This window comes from Lactuca serriola, chromosome 8 (genome assembly GCF_051521515.1).
Source record: "Lactuca serriola cultivar US96UC23 chromosome 8, Lser_US96UC23_V15, whole genome shotgun sequence".
Classification (NCBI taxonomy): domain Eukaryota; kingdom Viridiplantae; phylum Streptophyta; class Magnoliopsida; order Asterales; family Asteraceae; genus Lactuca; species Lactuca serriola.
The window spans coordinates 251281111-251298779 of record NC_136415.1 but is presented as its reverse complement, the minus strand read 5'-3'; the positions used below and the strand labels follow the sequence as shown (position 1 = coordinate 251298779).

General features: G+C 36.7%; 1 protein-coding gene across 1 annotated transcript; it reads right to left on the bottom strand.

The window, feature by feature from the left end:
• Positions 1-8670: 8670 nt before the first annotated feature.
• On the bottom strand, positions 8671-12324 carry LOC145070736 (uncharacterized). Its single transcript, XM_079017696.1, has 2 exons — positions 11086-12324; positions 8671-9706 (listed from the first exon to the last, which is right to left on the bottom strand). Exons 1-2 carry the CDS (start codon positions 12147-12149, stop codon positions 8932-8934), a joined length of 1839 nt encoding a protein of 612 aa, XP_078873822.1. The 5' UTR covers positions 12150-12324; the 3' UTR covers positions 8671-8931.
• Between the last annotated feature and the right edge of the window lie 5345 nt (positions 12325-17669).

Sequence of the window (17669 nt, the reverse complement as noted above, 5' to 3'; positions counted from 1 at the left end):
CGGGATCAAAATGTGGAGGTGGCGTTGGAGGTGGTGGTGTTGTGCTGCCGGAAGGTCTGGGTCTTTTCCTTGGTGGCATAGTTCTATTATAAGTTGTAAAAATGATTAGATGGTAAGTTCCCAATAGTAAAGACAAGTTAATTGTTATTGAACTAGATTTTCTATATTATGCTCCGACTTAAGAATGTCTTGTATGTAATTCATAAGGGAAGTCCATATGAATGAATTTCACGAGTTTAGTAGGTTTTGTACGGGTGTTAAGATTTACTCAACCTAGGATCATGTTTGTCCAAACACACTTAGCTGAGGAGTTTTGATGGGATCCGGTGCATTAGTGCTGGTATAATCGCACCCTACAGGTCTACAAAGAATGCACCTCTTAACCAAGGTGTTTAAAGGTGAGACGATAATGAGTCGTTAGAAAGGGATATGTGTCGCAAGTTTTCTAACTAAGTTTATCTTAGTTCATTTTGTAACGTATTTCAGTTGCATTATGGTGTTCTGAAAACATTTCATAATGAGAGCCTATATATGATAAACTCATGTATTTTAGTAGTTTTGTGTCCAAGTGAAACCTTGTAATTTGACCCAAGCTAGGTCCTTATAGTGACCAATTGATGTATGCTTAGTTATATAATAAAGACTAAATAGGCCTTCGAGTCTGTTAGGTATGTCCTAAGCCCATCTTGTTAATATGATTCTAGTAATTATGGTTTCAGCGAAAATTTTGACTTCGATGCAGGTCTACCTCTCGTCTATGCAAGGAAGGGTTTTGATAGCAACTAGACCTCTCGATTATTATAACCGCTTAAATCACAGTGTCGTGCTTACGCCTAGAATAGAGTAGCACCAACGCATACTCATGAACCTAATTTACAAGGTCTTGTGAGCGGTAAGAACTCTACTCACGATGATCCGCCCCTTGCGATGCCTGAGGCAAAGTCGATGCACCTTGCCGCTCTACCAATCGATGCTTGGATGCAATCATCCTCTCTTTGAATGTCGGGTGTCTATCCTGTTACTTTCTTGTCTCTGCCTGAGCTGCGATAAGGTCCTAAGGAGAGAGTTGGCCTCTGAAATAGCAGTCTATCTCCGAGTCTCGAGTTGTAGTGTACCTGCTTTAATCCCCGATGTTCGCGATCTGCCGGATCTTTTCCAGGAGGGCTCTGTCAGTCGGTCCCCCGTGGTTGAGGTCATAGCACCCCCTTTGGTCTCCACATGGTGGTTGTTGTCATTGTTGTCGACATTCAACCCTCGATCACGATTGCCCAACGGGGCACAGGTTCGATGTAGTCGAAACGGTTCGCGGAAACCCTTGCTATGTATGGAGGATTGATTACCTCCGGTTCCGCTTCTGATTCTCCTCATAACCATCCACCATTTCTCTGATTGGGAAAGTAGGGGTCGTCCGGTAAGTAGGATCTTGCTATGTTGCACTTGCGAGAATAAGAGTAGGAGAGATAATTACTAGGCGTCTAACTCTATAATTAATTACTTATAGGGGTGATCCTTATTAGTTACTTCTATAATGACATAATGCATACAAATTAATATATAACAAGATACGATAGACCTTCAAATAAGTGATCCTACCCTAAGTCTACATCCAAACAAGGAAAAGGAAGTAAGGCAATGACCACAAATTCTAAGTCTTTGATTTCTAAGTTATATATAACTTTAGAGTATCCACTTAGTGACTATAGACCTATTATTAAGGATCTATTTAGTTTTCATATAAGTTATGATATTACAAAATACTCCTATAGTATTTTAAACTCATGTTCTGTTTTAATGTTCTCATTGTGGTAAAGTTGGTAAGTTTTTAGACTTGTCGTCATATCACAACCATTCTTGGGAATGTTCTAATCACTCCTTGGACCAGCATAGTTGATCAGGCTATGCCATTCCCAAGACTGACCATACACCCCCAGGCTTACCTGTGATATTCAACAATCGTTACTTTTGTTTTGTTCTAGAATGATGCTGACCTTAGTATGTATGCATGCATGTATACTTTTAACCAAAAACTATTTATTTCTAAAAGTATAGTTGTTTTAAAAACTTTAAATCAGAGACCTTAGTCCCAATGCATTTATATTTTGTATATCTTATGTGGTTCGATATACTTAGTTCAATATAAACAATGCTCTGATACCAATCTGTAACACCCCCAAACCAAGGATGGCGGAAACGTTCGGGGGTGGAGGACTTCATGTATAGTATCACAACAACGTGTATAATAGTGCTCAAAGTAAATACAACCATCATAAATATAATTGAAAAAGTTAAACCAATGTATATTTTTACATGTTTCAAAATCAATTACATTATGATGACAAAATAGATTGTTTGACGATTTAACGTCCCATCTTCAAAGCGCTGATGTTTCCCTGTTTCACTGATTTCCTGAGAATACAAGTAATTTTGAAAAAGTGTCAACAATTAAGTTGGTGAGTTCATAAGAGTTTTGTTTTAGGAAGAAACCGTTTTCCTTGTAAAAGTGTTAGAGTTTGATTTCCAGAAAATCCAATATTTTCCTCATTATGTATGAAATGAATGCTTCTATGTTATGCGATAATGAATCCTAGAAGGACCCTTAGATTCATTCTATAATCGCTCAGCGTATATAAATTATATAAAAATTAAGTTAAATAAAATGTCGAATATAATGGGTCTGCCCAGGTCCACAACCAAACAAGGAACAGGAGATAAGGCGGACCCACCAATTCTAAGTCGATTGTGACTAGATTCTTATATAACTCTAGCATATACACTTAGCAATTATAGCTGAAATCTAACAATTCTAGATGAAGTATAGTTTTAATATCATAATAACTATTTCATGTGAACCTGGTACTTTATATCTGTACCCCTTTTTGTATAAAAACCTGGTACTTTGTATTTGTACCCCTTTTTGTATAAAACCGGTACTTTGTATTTGTACCCCTTTTCGTATGAAAACCTGGTACTTTGTATTTGTACCCCCTTTTCGTATAAAACTGGTACTTTGTATTTGTACCCCTTTTTCGTATGAAAACCGGTACTTTGTATTTGTACCCCTTTTTGTATACAACCGGTACTTTGTATTTGTACCCCTTTTCGTATAAACCGGTACTTTGTATTTGTACCCCTTTTCGTATGAAAAGCTTTTGTAATGTAAATGATGATAAACTACACCTATTATAGTTTATCGAAATGTTTGAAATGTACATGCAACCTAACTATACCTATTATAGTTTAGTATGTTTGTTTGTGGTGTATAAGAACCCTTTTCTATGTAAGTCGAATGTATATCACAATATAGCTATGTTTATCTTGCTTTGTTTTGTACTAAAGGTAATGATGGAGGATTCTTACAATTCGGTGAATATTTTCTATTATATAATTATACCACTACAAGAAATACATGTAAAATATGAAGTTATCAAAGATTCAACACTTTGCTCAATATGTTACAAAGTGTGTTGAAAGTTATAAGCTGTTAACTAGTTTTTAACTTTTCTACACTTTTTTAGAAAGATCATAGAAAAATCATACGACGTCGAAAACTGAATCCGTAAATTCTGAGAGTTCCTAAAATGTGTCTAGTTTACTCATAATTTTTTTCATGATTTTTAATGACCTCCAACTTGGGTGAAAAAGTCCATAATCACAGACTGGTCCGGATTGGTGTTTGGAAAGATAGACAGTTTTGTAAAAATCACCATAAATTGTAGAAAAATCGTATGAGGATGTGCAAGTAGTCATTTTAAAGCTAAGAACTGTAACTACTTGCACCTAAAACAGTTTTGAAAACTAAAATGTTTAAGTTGCCCAAAACAGTCCGTGAATGGAGTCCAACGTTTCTGACGAAAGCTGTTAGAAAATTTTAGTTATGTTCTTGGTGTTTTAACTTGTATTCCCCCCCCCCCCTAAAAACTTAAGAAAACATGAAAATATAGTGGTATGAACTCACCTTATGTGATTTTCAGAAGATGAGTGTTGGAGATGAGAAGTGTTCAACTCAAGAACACTTGAAGATTGCTTGAAGATTCAAGAATCTAGCACAATTTATAATGGAAATTTGTGTAAGAATCAATGATTTGAGTACAAGGAAATGTATTAATCATGAGAAAAGGTGACAAATCTTACCACAAATGAGAGAAAACTTGATGATAAGCCCTTGAATCTCGAATTTGAGGGAGAGAATTTGAGAGAAAAGTGGGTTTGATCTTTGGTAGAAATGAGAGAAGTGAGTGAGAATGAGGAGAGAGAGAGAGAGAGAGTTGTTCCAGCTCTAAAACGTGGGAGAGGCTGAAAATTGAGTGGGAGAGGACTATGAAGTGACTAGGGATGGTGGGGATGTGTGTGGGTTAGTCATGGAATGAGTGTGGTGGTTGCTTGTGTCATAAATCAAAGATAAATCAACACTCCACCTTAAGATCTCACTTAAAAGGTTTTATTCTTAAATAAACATTTTCATGGAAATATGTCCAAATTATGATTATTTAGGGTCTTATATGTTAAAATATTATTTCTGGAGAAAATCTCGCGTTAAAATAATTAAAAACGGGCTTAAACCGGAGAAATGATCGAAAATCGGGTGAAAGATGTTGAAATCCGAAGTCAGGAGGGGGCCTCTGTCTCAGCAGCTTTAGAACCGGAGGGAGGGCTTGGTCGCTGAAGTGAATCCAAAGGGAAGGGACTGCGGTCCGAAGAGAAGCTCGCTGCGGGGGGCTCGGTTCCGGATTCGGCGCTGCGGCTCGCTGGCTGCGGTCAGCTTGTTGCGGCTCGTTGACTGCGGTCAGCTTGTTGCGGCTCGCTGACTGCGGTCAGCTTGTTGCGGCTGCACCCTGGGGCTTCGGTCCTAGCTACTTCCGGTCCAAGAGGGTCCGGCCCTAAGAGGCTTCGGCCCTATAGAGGGGATTTCGGGTCTTTTTGGGGTTTTTCTCCATTCTAACTCCATTTTAAGCGGTTGTTGACCCGGTTAAGTGTCGGGATGCCCCAAAAGCGCATAAAAAGTTTGAGAGAGATTCGGAGAGAGATTTTGGAGAGATTTTACAATCTTGGAGAGATTTCTCATACAAAGAGAGATTTGGGAGAGATTTCACATATGGAGAGAGATTTGGGAGAGATTTCACATTCTTGGAGAGATTTCTCATAAAAAGAGAGATTTGGGAGAGATTTCACATATGGAGAGAGATTTGGGAGAGATTTCACAATCTTGGAGAGATTTATGAGAGATTCTCGATAAAGAGAGATAGAGTGAAAACGATTGAGAGAGGTTTTGTGTGTGACATTTGTGAGTGTCCGGCTTCGCAACGCAAGGTCCGTAAGCCCCATTAAGCCATGTTTAAGGATCTTACACACTCCCAATGAGTAGGCAACATTGTTTTATCGGTTTAGTTCGTTACTTACTACGGTTTTAGGTGAAGGAAATCTAGATGTACGAACTTTTCAATTTATGATCTTTCATTAGAATAACGAGTGGTATAGTAATTACCTAACATAAACCCTAGTATACGAGGATTAACTGAGGTGACCGGTCTGACTTGTTGACTTTATTTGACTTTAACTTGACCAGAATTTGATAGTTCTCACATGCTTAGTGTTCTAGGGTATAATAGACCATCAATTTCGCCTCTATCGAACAATTTCGTACCTCCATCACAATCGTTGTTATGTTGGTTCCACGATTTTTCTTCATAAGAATTAAAATTGCCCGACACATCCACCGTCCATGCAAAGTTCCATAGTCCACAATTAAACTCCAAACGGTAGACATCAACATCTCCGACAGAAGTAAATTCGATGCATCTTCGTGTTCTTCACAAAAATAAAGTGAATTACTCTCATAAGACAGATGAAATAGAAATAAGTAGTACTTCAAAGAAACAGACATACAAATTGCATTTGAAATACGTTATGAATCAAAGCTAGTCGACCGCCTTCTTCTACCACTACCGTCAGTGACCGGAACGTCATGAGATAACATCGATACGGTAGAACCCTAGGCGATGGGGGAAGAAATCGACATTCAAAGTAAGGAAGAAGGATGTGATGATCAGTAAGGAAGAAAGGGAGAAGAAGAAGAAACCTAGGTTTCTTGGTGGATGGAGATCAGAAGTAGATAATATCGGTGGGTGGACACCTATGTGGAATCTTGAAGAAAACAATGATGATTATCGGTGGAGGAGGCTATGGTGAAGTAGATGATTATCTGATGGAGCTGGTGAGAGAAAAAACGAAACAAATGAGATAAGGTGGTGGAGAAGATATTAAGGCGGTGAAGTATATGTTCTATGCGTCTGATTGGAAGTATTAGGAGGTGGTATCAGACCAGTAAACGGTGGAACACAAAGAATACCACTACGTAGATGGTAAACCTGAACCAGAATGAACGTGTAACCCACTGTGTCAATGAACACAAAAGATTTATTGTGAACTAAAACCTACCAAATAAAAAAAATTCCAACCAATCATAGAGAAGTACTGTTCATAAAGGTACATTTCTTTATATATATATATATATATATATATATATATATATATATATATAATGATTAATAACAACCATGTCATCTATAATAATACCATTTGTTAGTGTCTTTACATATTTTTATTTTTAACCTAACGCAACAACGTACAATATAAATTTTATACAATAATATTATGCTATTTTCGGATATATATATATATATATATATATATATATATATATATATATATATATATATATATATATATATATATATATATATATATATATATATATATATATATATATATGATACTTTATGTATAATAACAACCATGTCATCTATAATAATACAATTTGTTAGTGTCTTTACATATTTTAATTTTTAATCGAACTCAACAACTTACAATATAGATTTTATACAATAATATTATGCTATTTTCCGATACATTGTTTGTCTTTTGAAATAAGATATGATTCCGAAAGTTTAATTCTTAATTTATAATTCTGGAGAGAACTTTACTGTTTCATTTATGAATGAACAATAAACACGAAAAGTGACGATTTGTAGATAAATAACTTGTGTTCCTTGAAATATAACATGTTTTTAAATGAAAATAATTTTCGAATTAAACTTTGTGCACCCTTCACTTGGCGCGGATAAACGGCTAGTATCATTTATATGTGCATGAATTTGTGTAATTAATGAATATCCATGAATCTGGACATATATTTGCCAATTTACAATATAAATAATAAATACTACTATTTTTTCTTTATTCTTTCGATACCAATTGATGCATATCGTAAAAGTTAAACAAAATAAGATCCAAAGTTCACACGTAAAATATACATTATGTTTTTGCGGTAGGAGTTGAATGGTTAATGTGTATTCTAGGGGTGAGCATTTGCACTGAACCAGACCGGTTATGGAGAATATTGTGGACCGTGGACCGGACCGGATGAGTCGTGTCCGGGTCCGGATCCAGGTCCGGGTTTTCCGGTTCTTGGACCCGTTTGGACCGGTACAACTTTAATTACATAGAGTACAAGTCGTTAAAATAAATTTTTGGGTTTGATAGAACTCGTTAAAACGAATATGTTATTGGGTTTGATATGATACAATTTGTAAAAATGATTACGTTTCCGTTTCATGCATAACTAATCTACCTTGATGTTATAATATTATAACTTGCAAAATAAATTTTCCAAATAAAAGCAACTATCATATAAATCAATTTAACCAAGATCCCTTTCATATGATTTATCTTTCAAATATACATAAAATTAAGAATTATAGTCTAAAATACTAGTTAAAAGGTTGAAATATTTCAGTTTTGATAGCTCAACTTTGAAGGATTGTAACTCACTGAATATAATATCAAAATCAACAAAAGTATAATATAAATTCATCTACCAACTGTAAACTAAATATTGGAAAAAATCACATGTCAATGCGACTTAAAACGAATGAGTTATGGTTGTATAACATTTTTTCATAGATTGAAATTTTTTAAAAATCTTGGTGAAAGCTGAAAATTTTCAGCTTTGATAGCTCAACTTTAAAAAATTGTATAACTCATTGAATATATTACCAAAAACAACAAAATTATAGTCTAAATTCATCTACAAACTGTAAATTAAACGTTGGAAAAGAACTGTGTGTCAATCCGACTTAAAACGAATGAGTTATGGTTGTTTAAAATTTTTCACAGATTACAAAATTTTTAAAATGTTGCTGAAAAGCTGAAAATTTTCAGCTTTGATAGCACAACTTTAAAAGATTGTAACCCATTGAATATAATACCAAAATCAACAAAATTATAGTCTAAATTTATCTACAAACTGTAAATTAAATGTTGGAAAAAACCGCGTGTCAATCCGACTTCAAACGAATGAGTTATGACTGTTTAAAAAATTTCACAGATTACAATTTTTTTTTTAAATCGGGTCCAACCAGTTCTAAACCGGATAAAAACCGGGCCAGACCGGGAAAAAAACCGAACCGGTTTTGATGGATTCCTAGAACCGAGAACCGGCCCGAGGGTCCAAAAAAACGGTCCGGTCCGGTCCGATCCACCGATCCAAATACTCACCCCTAAACTGTATTCTATATATGAGGTCCAGAATTAGAATTCTGACATCCTCGAAATGTTGTTAGTGTTGTGGTGTTTGACTTTCATATGGTCTTTAAGACAGATTTACATGGATCGTTTAGATAATACGATTTATCAGTTTTTAAATCTATATTATTTGTAAAATTAAAATTTATTCTGTTTTATAATCTTATACAATACAACTACTGACTATAGAAATCATCCCAAACAATACTTTCATATTATTAAACATCACCTCATGATCCACACCTAACCCTTGGCGTCCATCATATTCCACCGCTCGATGATGATATTAATTTCTTCATTTATATTCCCAAATCAAATCCATTTTAGTGATTCCCTTCGACTCAATTCCGACTACTGTTTGGCACTTTCCGATGCCGGTTGCTGAGGCGGCGACACTTGCGTCAACAACATTGCTGATGCCGGAGACATGGTCTGATACTGTGACGGCAATGGTGCAGCCACTGAGTGGTGGTTCGAGTAATAAACCTGGTCCTGGGTCGGGTGGGCATATTCATATCCGTACTTTCCACCACTCGAATTCGGCAATGGTGTAGGAGGATGATGAGAGACATTCACATACTGCTGTTGGAATTGGTTGCTTGGGATTTGAATCATCCCTGGTGTTGTACTCATCTGGACAGCGGTTTTGGTTGGGTAAAGTGGGGGGACGGCGGCAGAAGATGGAATGGCGGTGGGGTTGGTGGCGGCATCCGGTGGGTTGGACTGCATTTGCATACCATATTGGTGGTTTTGAGATACCGGGAGAAAGTAGAGCGGGTATTGTTGGTGGTCCATTTGTGGTGGTGGGGCGTAGACCGGATAGTAAGATGAACCGGGTGGCGGTGGCTGGTTGTGGATGTAATGTGGTCGAGTTTGATAGAATTGCTGTTGTTGATCTTGGTTAAGTTGTTGTTGTGGTGGTGGCGGTGGTTGTGTGTCAGCGTAATCAGGGATTTGTTGGATTGGGATTTGGTAATTCATGGTGGACATGGTGGCGGCGGTGGTGGTGGGATAGACTTGTTGGGTGGTCGCTGGTGGAGTTCCGGTGTCTCTGGTTAATGAGGGGTTTGGATCTTGAGTGAATGTGGACTTCGAGTGACAGTTTGCCGATGCAATGCTGCTATCACTGTAAAACATTTTGATCATAACATAAAATTAGGAATACGATTAGTATTCTATTGAATGCGTATGCATTGGCAAGTTGGCAAACATTATGTTTACTTTTTTGAGGTTTTAAAATAATTTAGAACAAATACATAACAAACTAAATATTATAAACTACTATTAGAATAACTACAGCTTTTTAATTTATAAATAAGGGTCATTTAACTTATTTCTATATTCTTTATTTGATTTGATATGTATTTTTGTACTTATTATATCATATTCTTAAGGGTTATTGACTAAAATTACACGTGGGGTGGGGTCCTCCTATCATCATATAACCCAAATTTTAAGGAAAAAAAACGTTATAAAATTACAACAATATAAACAATTTGTTTTTAAGGTTATTTGTATTATAATGTTATAAAATGACAATAATGTTAAACAGTTTGTTTTTAAGGTTATTTAAGTTTATAAACCGACAACAATTTTAAAGAATTTGTTTTTTAGGTTATTTGTCTTTTAATTGTATTTAACGTACTATTTAACCTTTTTAAAAAGTTGGATTCTTCATCAGAACATATTTCAACCGGTAAAAAAGGTTATGGCCTATTAATATACTAAAAATATAAATGTCCTATAAAACAAATTTCGTATTATTGCTTGTCATGGCATTAACACAAAAAATATCATAAATAACCCTCTAAATAATGAAAAAGACGCGCTAATTCATGACTTTATTTCTCGAACCAAAGCTCGCTAATTTTAATTACGAATTTGTGAATAGATTAAATCTCGCAAATGTTCTCGAGGTACCTCTTTTTTGCAGAATTGTTTCCTACAACGTTTACATTGTTTCTAGTTGATCTTCTTCTTAGTTTTAAAATCCAAGTTTTTGGACTCGATTTGGGGGTTAGAAGGTGAAAATAACTGGTTTTATTAAATAAAATCTTTCGATCTAATTTAAGAATGGTTTATGTAAATCTTTAGTGAATCAAGAAAAGAGATTTTTTTGTAAATCTTTAGTGAATCAAGAAAAGAGATATGTAAAATGTTCAAGAAAAGAATGAGTTTTTGTTATGTTCTTGATTGCAACAAAGAATTATTATTATTACGATAATAGTAGTAATATTCGGTTTGCAACAAAGAATTATTATTATTACGATAATAGTAGTAGAATTCGGTTTGCAACAAAGAATTATTATTAGTAATTTAAAATAACTTTTCAAACTTATCGATGCTCTCAAAATATTAAATTTAAGATGAACGTGTAAAAAACCATCTTCATGGAACACATTAAATCTTACACTAAATTTAATGTAATGAATTAAAAAAAACTGTAAAAAAAAATCCGGTTAATTGAGTTGACATCAACGGGTAACAAACAGGGACAGGGTTTACCTGGCTATGGAATCAGGCGAGTGTAATCCATACGCGCCACCGTGCTTCGAGTCTGGCGAAGGCAAGTTGTAAGCATCATGGCCAAACTTCCTTTGCACAGGCTGAAGCGGCAACGGCGGCTTCCTCATCCCACCACCGGGTGCTCCGTGATCGGATCTCTCATCATCAGAAACAGTCGTGCCACCTCCGGCGGATGACACTACAGCAGCCCAACCGCCGACGTTATTTACAGGAACAGGCGGCGGAAGAACATTCACATTCAACTGTGACAACTGCTCATCCAGTCCCGCCATCTGATTCATCTGATCCACCCTAACCTTGATTGGCGGCAAATTCGACATTGAAGGAGATGAAGAGCTAGATCCAAACGACGACGTTGTTTCCACCAACGGAGAATCCGGCAAATTTAACTGCACATCTAAACGACGACGCTGTATCTCAGATTCCGTGTAGTTATCTCTATCCTCTTGAGTCGTCCCATCTTTATGTTCAAGTAAGTTATCAATGGTGGCAGAATCTGACAACCCTCTAGGGAGCAATCCGGCGCCGTTTAATGCATCAACAAACCACGTTTCAGATTTTGCATCGTCAAGTAATGATCCCATGGAAGCTGCAGTTTCGGGTTTTGATAGGAACAAGAATAATCTCAATCTAGCAGGTTTTGTTGAGGGATTAGATGCATTCAACCGATCATATTCTTCCACCATGTTATCCAGATCTTCGTCGGTGGAGACAGATACAAGTGAATCAAGATCTTCACTTGGGAGCTGGTATTTGAGGCTGAACTGGCGGCCATTGAGGAGGGTGGTCGAGAGGCGGCAGCAAAGGTCTGCAAGTGAAGTGTGGCGATCGGCGACAACAATCCGGGTTTCACCGCCCATGTAACAGAGGGATTTGTCGTGAGGACGAGGGATGATGTGTCCACCGAAGCTGCACATCATTCGGAGTTTTGGTGGTGGTAGAGTTTCGTCCCAGTGGCGGCTGGTGGGGGAGGAGACGGAGGAGGATTCTAGGGAGTCTTGGTAATGGTGGTGGAGGGCGGTGGTGGGTGGTGGAGGATCCATTCTTGGGTTTGGTGGTGGCCTTGAAGTGAAGATTAAGATGGGGGTATGTGCATGTAAGTAGAGAGGTGGAGATTGTGAATAGGAATTAAAAATTGGACAAGTGGGATTTTCGAGTAAAGATTAAGGAAGGTTTGCTGGTTGATGGTGTGATTAACAAATTTTCACCTTTTACCACTTGAAGCATAATGGAGTCCCGTTGCTAATTCCTTTGCTACGTCTTTTATATAAGCATCTTTAGAAACAATATTATCCATTTTTTTAAAAGCTTTAGGTTCATTAAATGGTTTAAGTATGAAAGTCGTTTATTAAGTTGCAAGTATGTTTTATCAGTAATTAATATTAATATAATATTATAGATTCGGTTATATATATATGGTGTTTAATTTTTTACATTATTGATAAAACCTCAAAGATTCAACGACAAATACGATGTGGAATAAGGAAATCAATATAGGGCTTTCCGGTATGGTCCAAGAAAGGACGCCTGGGGCTGACGTGGACCCCCTGGAAACGCGTGAACACCGCCATAGGGGTGGGTGAGTTGCGTGTGACGTGAGGGTGAAGACGGTGAAGACGCACATTTTGATTGGACAATTCAATTTTCAACCATTGTAATGCCTTTTTGACCATTTATGAATAAAAACTGTTTTTAATATTTTGTCAAATTCTCTCTATATATACATTCATTTTACAGATAATTTCAACCAAAACACACCCATATTATTTCAAAACAAACACACACATTCAACCAAAAAAGGATAATTTTCTAGGTTTAATTTCTTCGTCATCCGGCGATGATGATTTTGATGAGGATTTGATTTTGCATAAGCTGTTGTCCGTGACACGAGACATGGTATGTGAGAGAGACGAAATTTCAAACGTCGAGAAGAAGCATAGAAAATGGATCAACCGGGATCGAGAGGCGGCATATGAAATTTTGGTACGTGATTATTTTGCCGTTGATAGTTTATATGATCTATCGAAATTCGAAGAACGCTTTCATATTAGTAGAAAATTATTTTTACGTATAGCTAGAGATTTGACACGTAATTATGAGTTTTTCCAATTATGTTGGGATGCTAGAGGTAAATGTGGTTTTACTACAATACAAAAATATACGACCGCTCTTAGACAATTGGCATACAACATCGCCGCAGACGCATCGGATGAGTACTGAAAATGTTGAAAAGACGGGTCGAGAGTGTACATCTCTATTTTGTGAGTATGTTATAGAGCTTTACCGTGACATATACTTACGACATCCGACTAAAAGTGATGTCAAATAGTTGTATGACACATATCAAGCTAAACATGGTTTTCCAGGGATGCTTGGTAGCATTGATTGTATACATTGGAGTGGGCAAATTTTCCCAACGCGTGGTGTGGTGTAACATCCCGGAATTCAGGTTCAACCATCTAACCCTTCTTCTTTTCCAAGTTGTCATATTAGGTCCCTTTGTGATAAGTGCTAAGCTTGTGAGTACGCTGGGCGTACTAAGGAGTACGCTGCGCGTACTCGCGCGCTTATTTTGTACGCGGATTCATCCGGGTACGCTGGGCGTACCTAAGGTTACGCCGGGCGTAACTGGCCCAGATTCAAAACCCTAATATGACTTGAGGGCTATAAAAGGAATGAGATGGTCTTGTCCCTCAGCCACCATCTTACAGAAAGAAACCCTAAGAGAGTATTCCCTTCGTTTTTAGCTTGGGTGTGAGTGTTCTAAGCTTCAAAGTGCCATTTCAAGGTGGTGAAAGAGAAGAGGAGGCCATTGTGGAAGCTAGAAGTTGGTGGACAAGTGCAGATCTGAGGACTATAAAGGTTGGAGCTTCTTCCTAAGGTAAAAAGTTTAGATCTTGCCTTGTTGTTTGTGTGGTGTGCTTCTTGGACCAATTTCTAGGGTTTTTGGTCCCAAGATGGAGACTTTATGAGCAAATAGTCTCCATTGGCCTAGATCTATCATATTCCAAGACTATATGAGTTGCATGTTCATAAAAATGCAATCTTGGACGTGAATGTTGAGCCATGTGTCACACCCCAAAACCGGAACGGTGGAAACGTTCGAGGGCGGAGGACGTCATGTCAAGTATCACGAGATATGTATATGGTAAGCAAGTAATGAACAACCATTTCATTTAGAAAGAAAGTGTTTACAATGTATGTGTTCACAAAACATAGAAGTCATAAACAAATAACAAAACAAGACTTGAAGCTATAATGCTCCATCTTCTGAAGTCCCAGCACGAGCACCTGTCTAATAGTCTCCTGAGAATACAAGTTATTTGAAAGAGTTGATCAACAATTAAGCTAGTGAGTTCATAAGATTTTAGTGATGTGAGTAAGCTGTAAAAATGTGGTTTAAAATGTATATGTAAAGTACTGTAAGCTGTAAGGTGTTGTTTTGTAAAGTTTGTCTGTTCCTCTAGAAAATCATATATTTCCTACTTAAAATGGGAGTTGAGTAAAATGACACTACAAACTTTTCTATGCGTAATAAGTGGGTACAAGTTATATATACTTGGAGTAAACAAACAATCGATTATGCGCATCTGCCCTCAACCTACAACCCGACGGGGTACAGTAAGTAAGGCGGATGGGACATATTCCATTGTTTATTAGATCGTTGTCATATATAACCTTGGGGTATTCACTTGTTACTCATGGAGTTATTTGTAATCGTTCCTTTATGTCTAATGGAGAGTTCCTTTTAAGAAAACCTATATTTCTTATAATAAAATATTGACTATGGTGATTACTTTTATAATAGCTTTGTTTATACTGCTATATATAATTTGGTATCGGGTAGATAATAGATTGGGTGATCTCGGTGTAAACCCACATCCAACGGGAACAGGACGTACAGCGAAGAACACACATCCTATTAGCTGTCGGATATTAGTCTTATATATAAACATGGTGTATAAACTAAGGTATTATAGAGTTAACTCACTTAAATTCTTTAAAACTATACTGGCTTAATAAAATGGATTAAGCCCTTAACTGGGAAATCACTAGTTTTGTATATCCAAAAGTACTGACTTTGAAACGAAAGTTTTGTACTAGAAGAACTGTGCATTGACTCTGTGTCCTATGACCTGATCCATACCTGGTACCCTTATGATGACTTAATGTATACTAAGCATAAATATATATATATATATATATATATATATATATATATATATATAGATTTGGGTAGATAATAGATTGGGTGACCTCGGTGTAAACCCACATCCAACGGGAACAGGACGTACATCGAAGAACACACATCCTATTAGCTGTCAGAATCTACTTAACATATATGTATCCTATAGTGTATACATTACGGAATCATAAGGTTAACATCATGGTCCTAACTCTTAAAAGTAGCCTTTTACCAAGACTCGACTGTTTTGAAAGCAGTCTTCTACCAAGACTCTACTGTTATGAAAGCAATCTTCTACCAAGACTCTACTGTTATTGTCAACTGTAAAGTACATTCTCCCTAGTTTATAACCTATCTCGAATAGAGAATAGATTAACCTTCAAGTGTTACCGACACTTTATGAAAGTAATGGGAGAAATAAGTACCCTGGTGTCGTTTATAATGACATACGGAGGTACTATCAACCTAAAAACATATGTGTGTTTTATTACGGTCATAATGTGAAAGCTAGAACCCCTACTAACCCGCTCTCATGTATGGAGATTGAGGGAACCAAACGCGACCCGAGCAAATCCATGCAAGCCGTGTAATTCACATTAAAGTTAGATCCTGTCTGCGTGTTGTCATGCTATAGCAAATTAACTTTTTAGTTATGTTATGTTATATTATGTTATGTTATGTTCTGTTCTGTTATTGACTCTTTGTGTGCTTCATTGTACTAGAAGTAATGAATAACATTCTCCTAAACTATACCTATAATAGTTTACTAATGCTCTAACTGGACTGTTACTGAAAAGACTCATTTATCTACAAAGTTATGCTTATACTTTAAAATGGAGTTTTGTATAACTATAAAGTAACATAACCTTTAGAAGAGTTTTGAAATGTTTTACCAACTTATAAATAACATAAGTAACATTTTGAAAGAATGTTTAAAAACAAATAATTACACAATTATCATTATGTTCAACTTGTATTCCCCCCCCTTAAAACAATTAAAATAGTTAAAAGATTCATTACGGGGTATGAACTCACCTGATGTGGGTGATTCAAACGGGTATGCGCGTACGGATGAGAAGTTCCACGAATGAAGTTCCGAGACACAATAAGTCCTAAATGATATTTAAGGACACATAATGACATGAATATAGTGTTTATAAACAACTATATGAAAGGAAACACCTTCCGGGACTAGGAAACACCTTAACCAAGTGTTGGAATCACATGTGATTCAACCTAGGAGGGTATAAAGGCACTTATATGAGTTTACTACCATGATTTCACGGACCAAGGGAGTTTACGGCCGTAAACTCATGGTTACTCATGGCTTATTGCTAGTTTGAAGTCTAGGGAATTATTTAGGGACATTAGCTCTAGCCTAGGGTGAGAAATACCACCTTCTTTGGAGATTTTGAGGTGTTCACGGCCCAAATGAGTTTACTACCATAAACTCATGGCCAAATATGTTTATGAGGGTCTTAAAGGTCATAAGGAAGCATTCTAAATTCACGCCTAAGCCATTGGAAGTGTTTGTGGCATCAAAACATCTCTATCTTGAGTTTACGGCCCATGGACCATTTGGTCATGTGTTTGCGGCCGTAAACACTTATGGGAGATGATATTTTTATTGTTTTGAGTCATAAACACATCTAGGTAAAGATCTATGCTTGTCTCTTGGGTTATGGAAGGCATTTAGGGCATTTTGGCACCCTAAAATGGAGTTCACGGCCCAAGTACTTCCTTGGCCGTGAACTCACTTTTGGTCCTTGATTTTAATTGATTTTGATGCCTAAAAATGTCAAGGTTTGTCCCATGTTTGGTTTCCAAGGTCTAGGGGTCATTGGGCACACTTTGGCCCTTGAAATGGAGTTTACTCCCCAAGGTGTTCTTGGGCGGTAAACTCACAGATCTTGGTGTTTTCCTATGATTTCTAGTGTATTAAGCATATATAAAGCTTTAAAACAACACTAGATAGAAGTACTCACTTTCCGGAACAAAAGTCCGAAGATCCTTGAGAGAGAATTTGACTTTTCTCTAGTTGGAATTGTAACTAATGAATAATTTGGTTTAGAATTCTATATATAGTCCTGGGATTTTAGGCAGAAAATATTTTATTCCCGGAAAGAACTCTAATATCATAGAGTTTTGGAATAACAGAGTTGCACAAGACCCAAGTGCAACCTCTCTCCTGATATCTCCTTAAGTGTAAATCCTGAGTTGCTCAAACTTGTCCCAAAAGTTTGAAAGTTAGCAGAAACAGACTTGGCTTCTATTGAAGTGGAAAATTTTGGGTTGTCACATCATCCCCCCATTAGAATGAATTTCGTCTCGAAATTAGCTCTCTTAGCATTACTACTGGGGGTTGAGCTCTTCTTCT

What these genes read in the sequence shown, in the direction of transcription:
- LOC145070736 (XM_079017696.1), bottom strand. Translation starts at nt 12,149, where the DNA reads ATGGATCCTCCACCACCCACCACCGCCCTCCACCACCATTACCAAGAC. An exon ending in TCGCCTGATTCCATAGCCAG is followed by an intron (nt 9,707 to 11,085) that starts GTAAACCCTGTC and finishes AATGTTTTACAG; the next exon opens with TGATAGCAGCATTGCATCGG.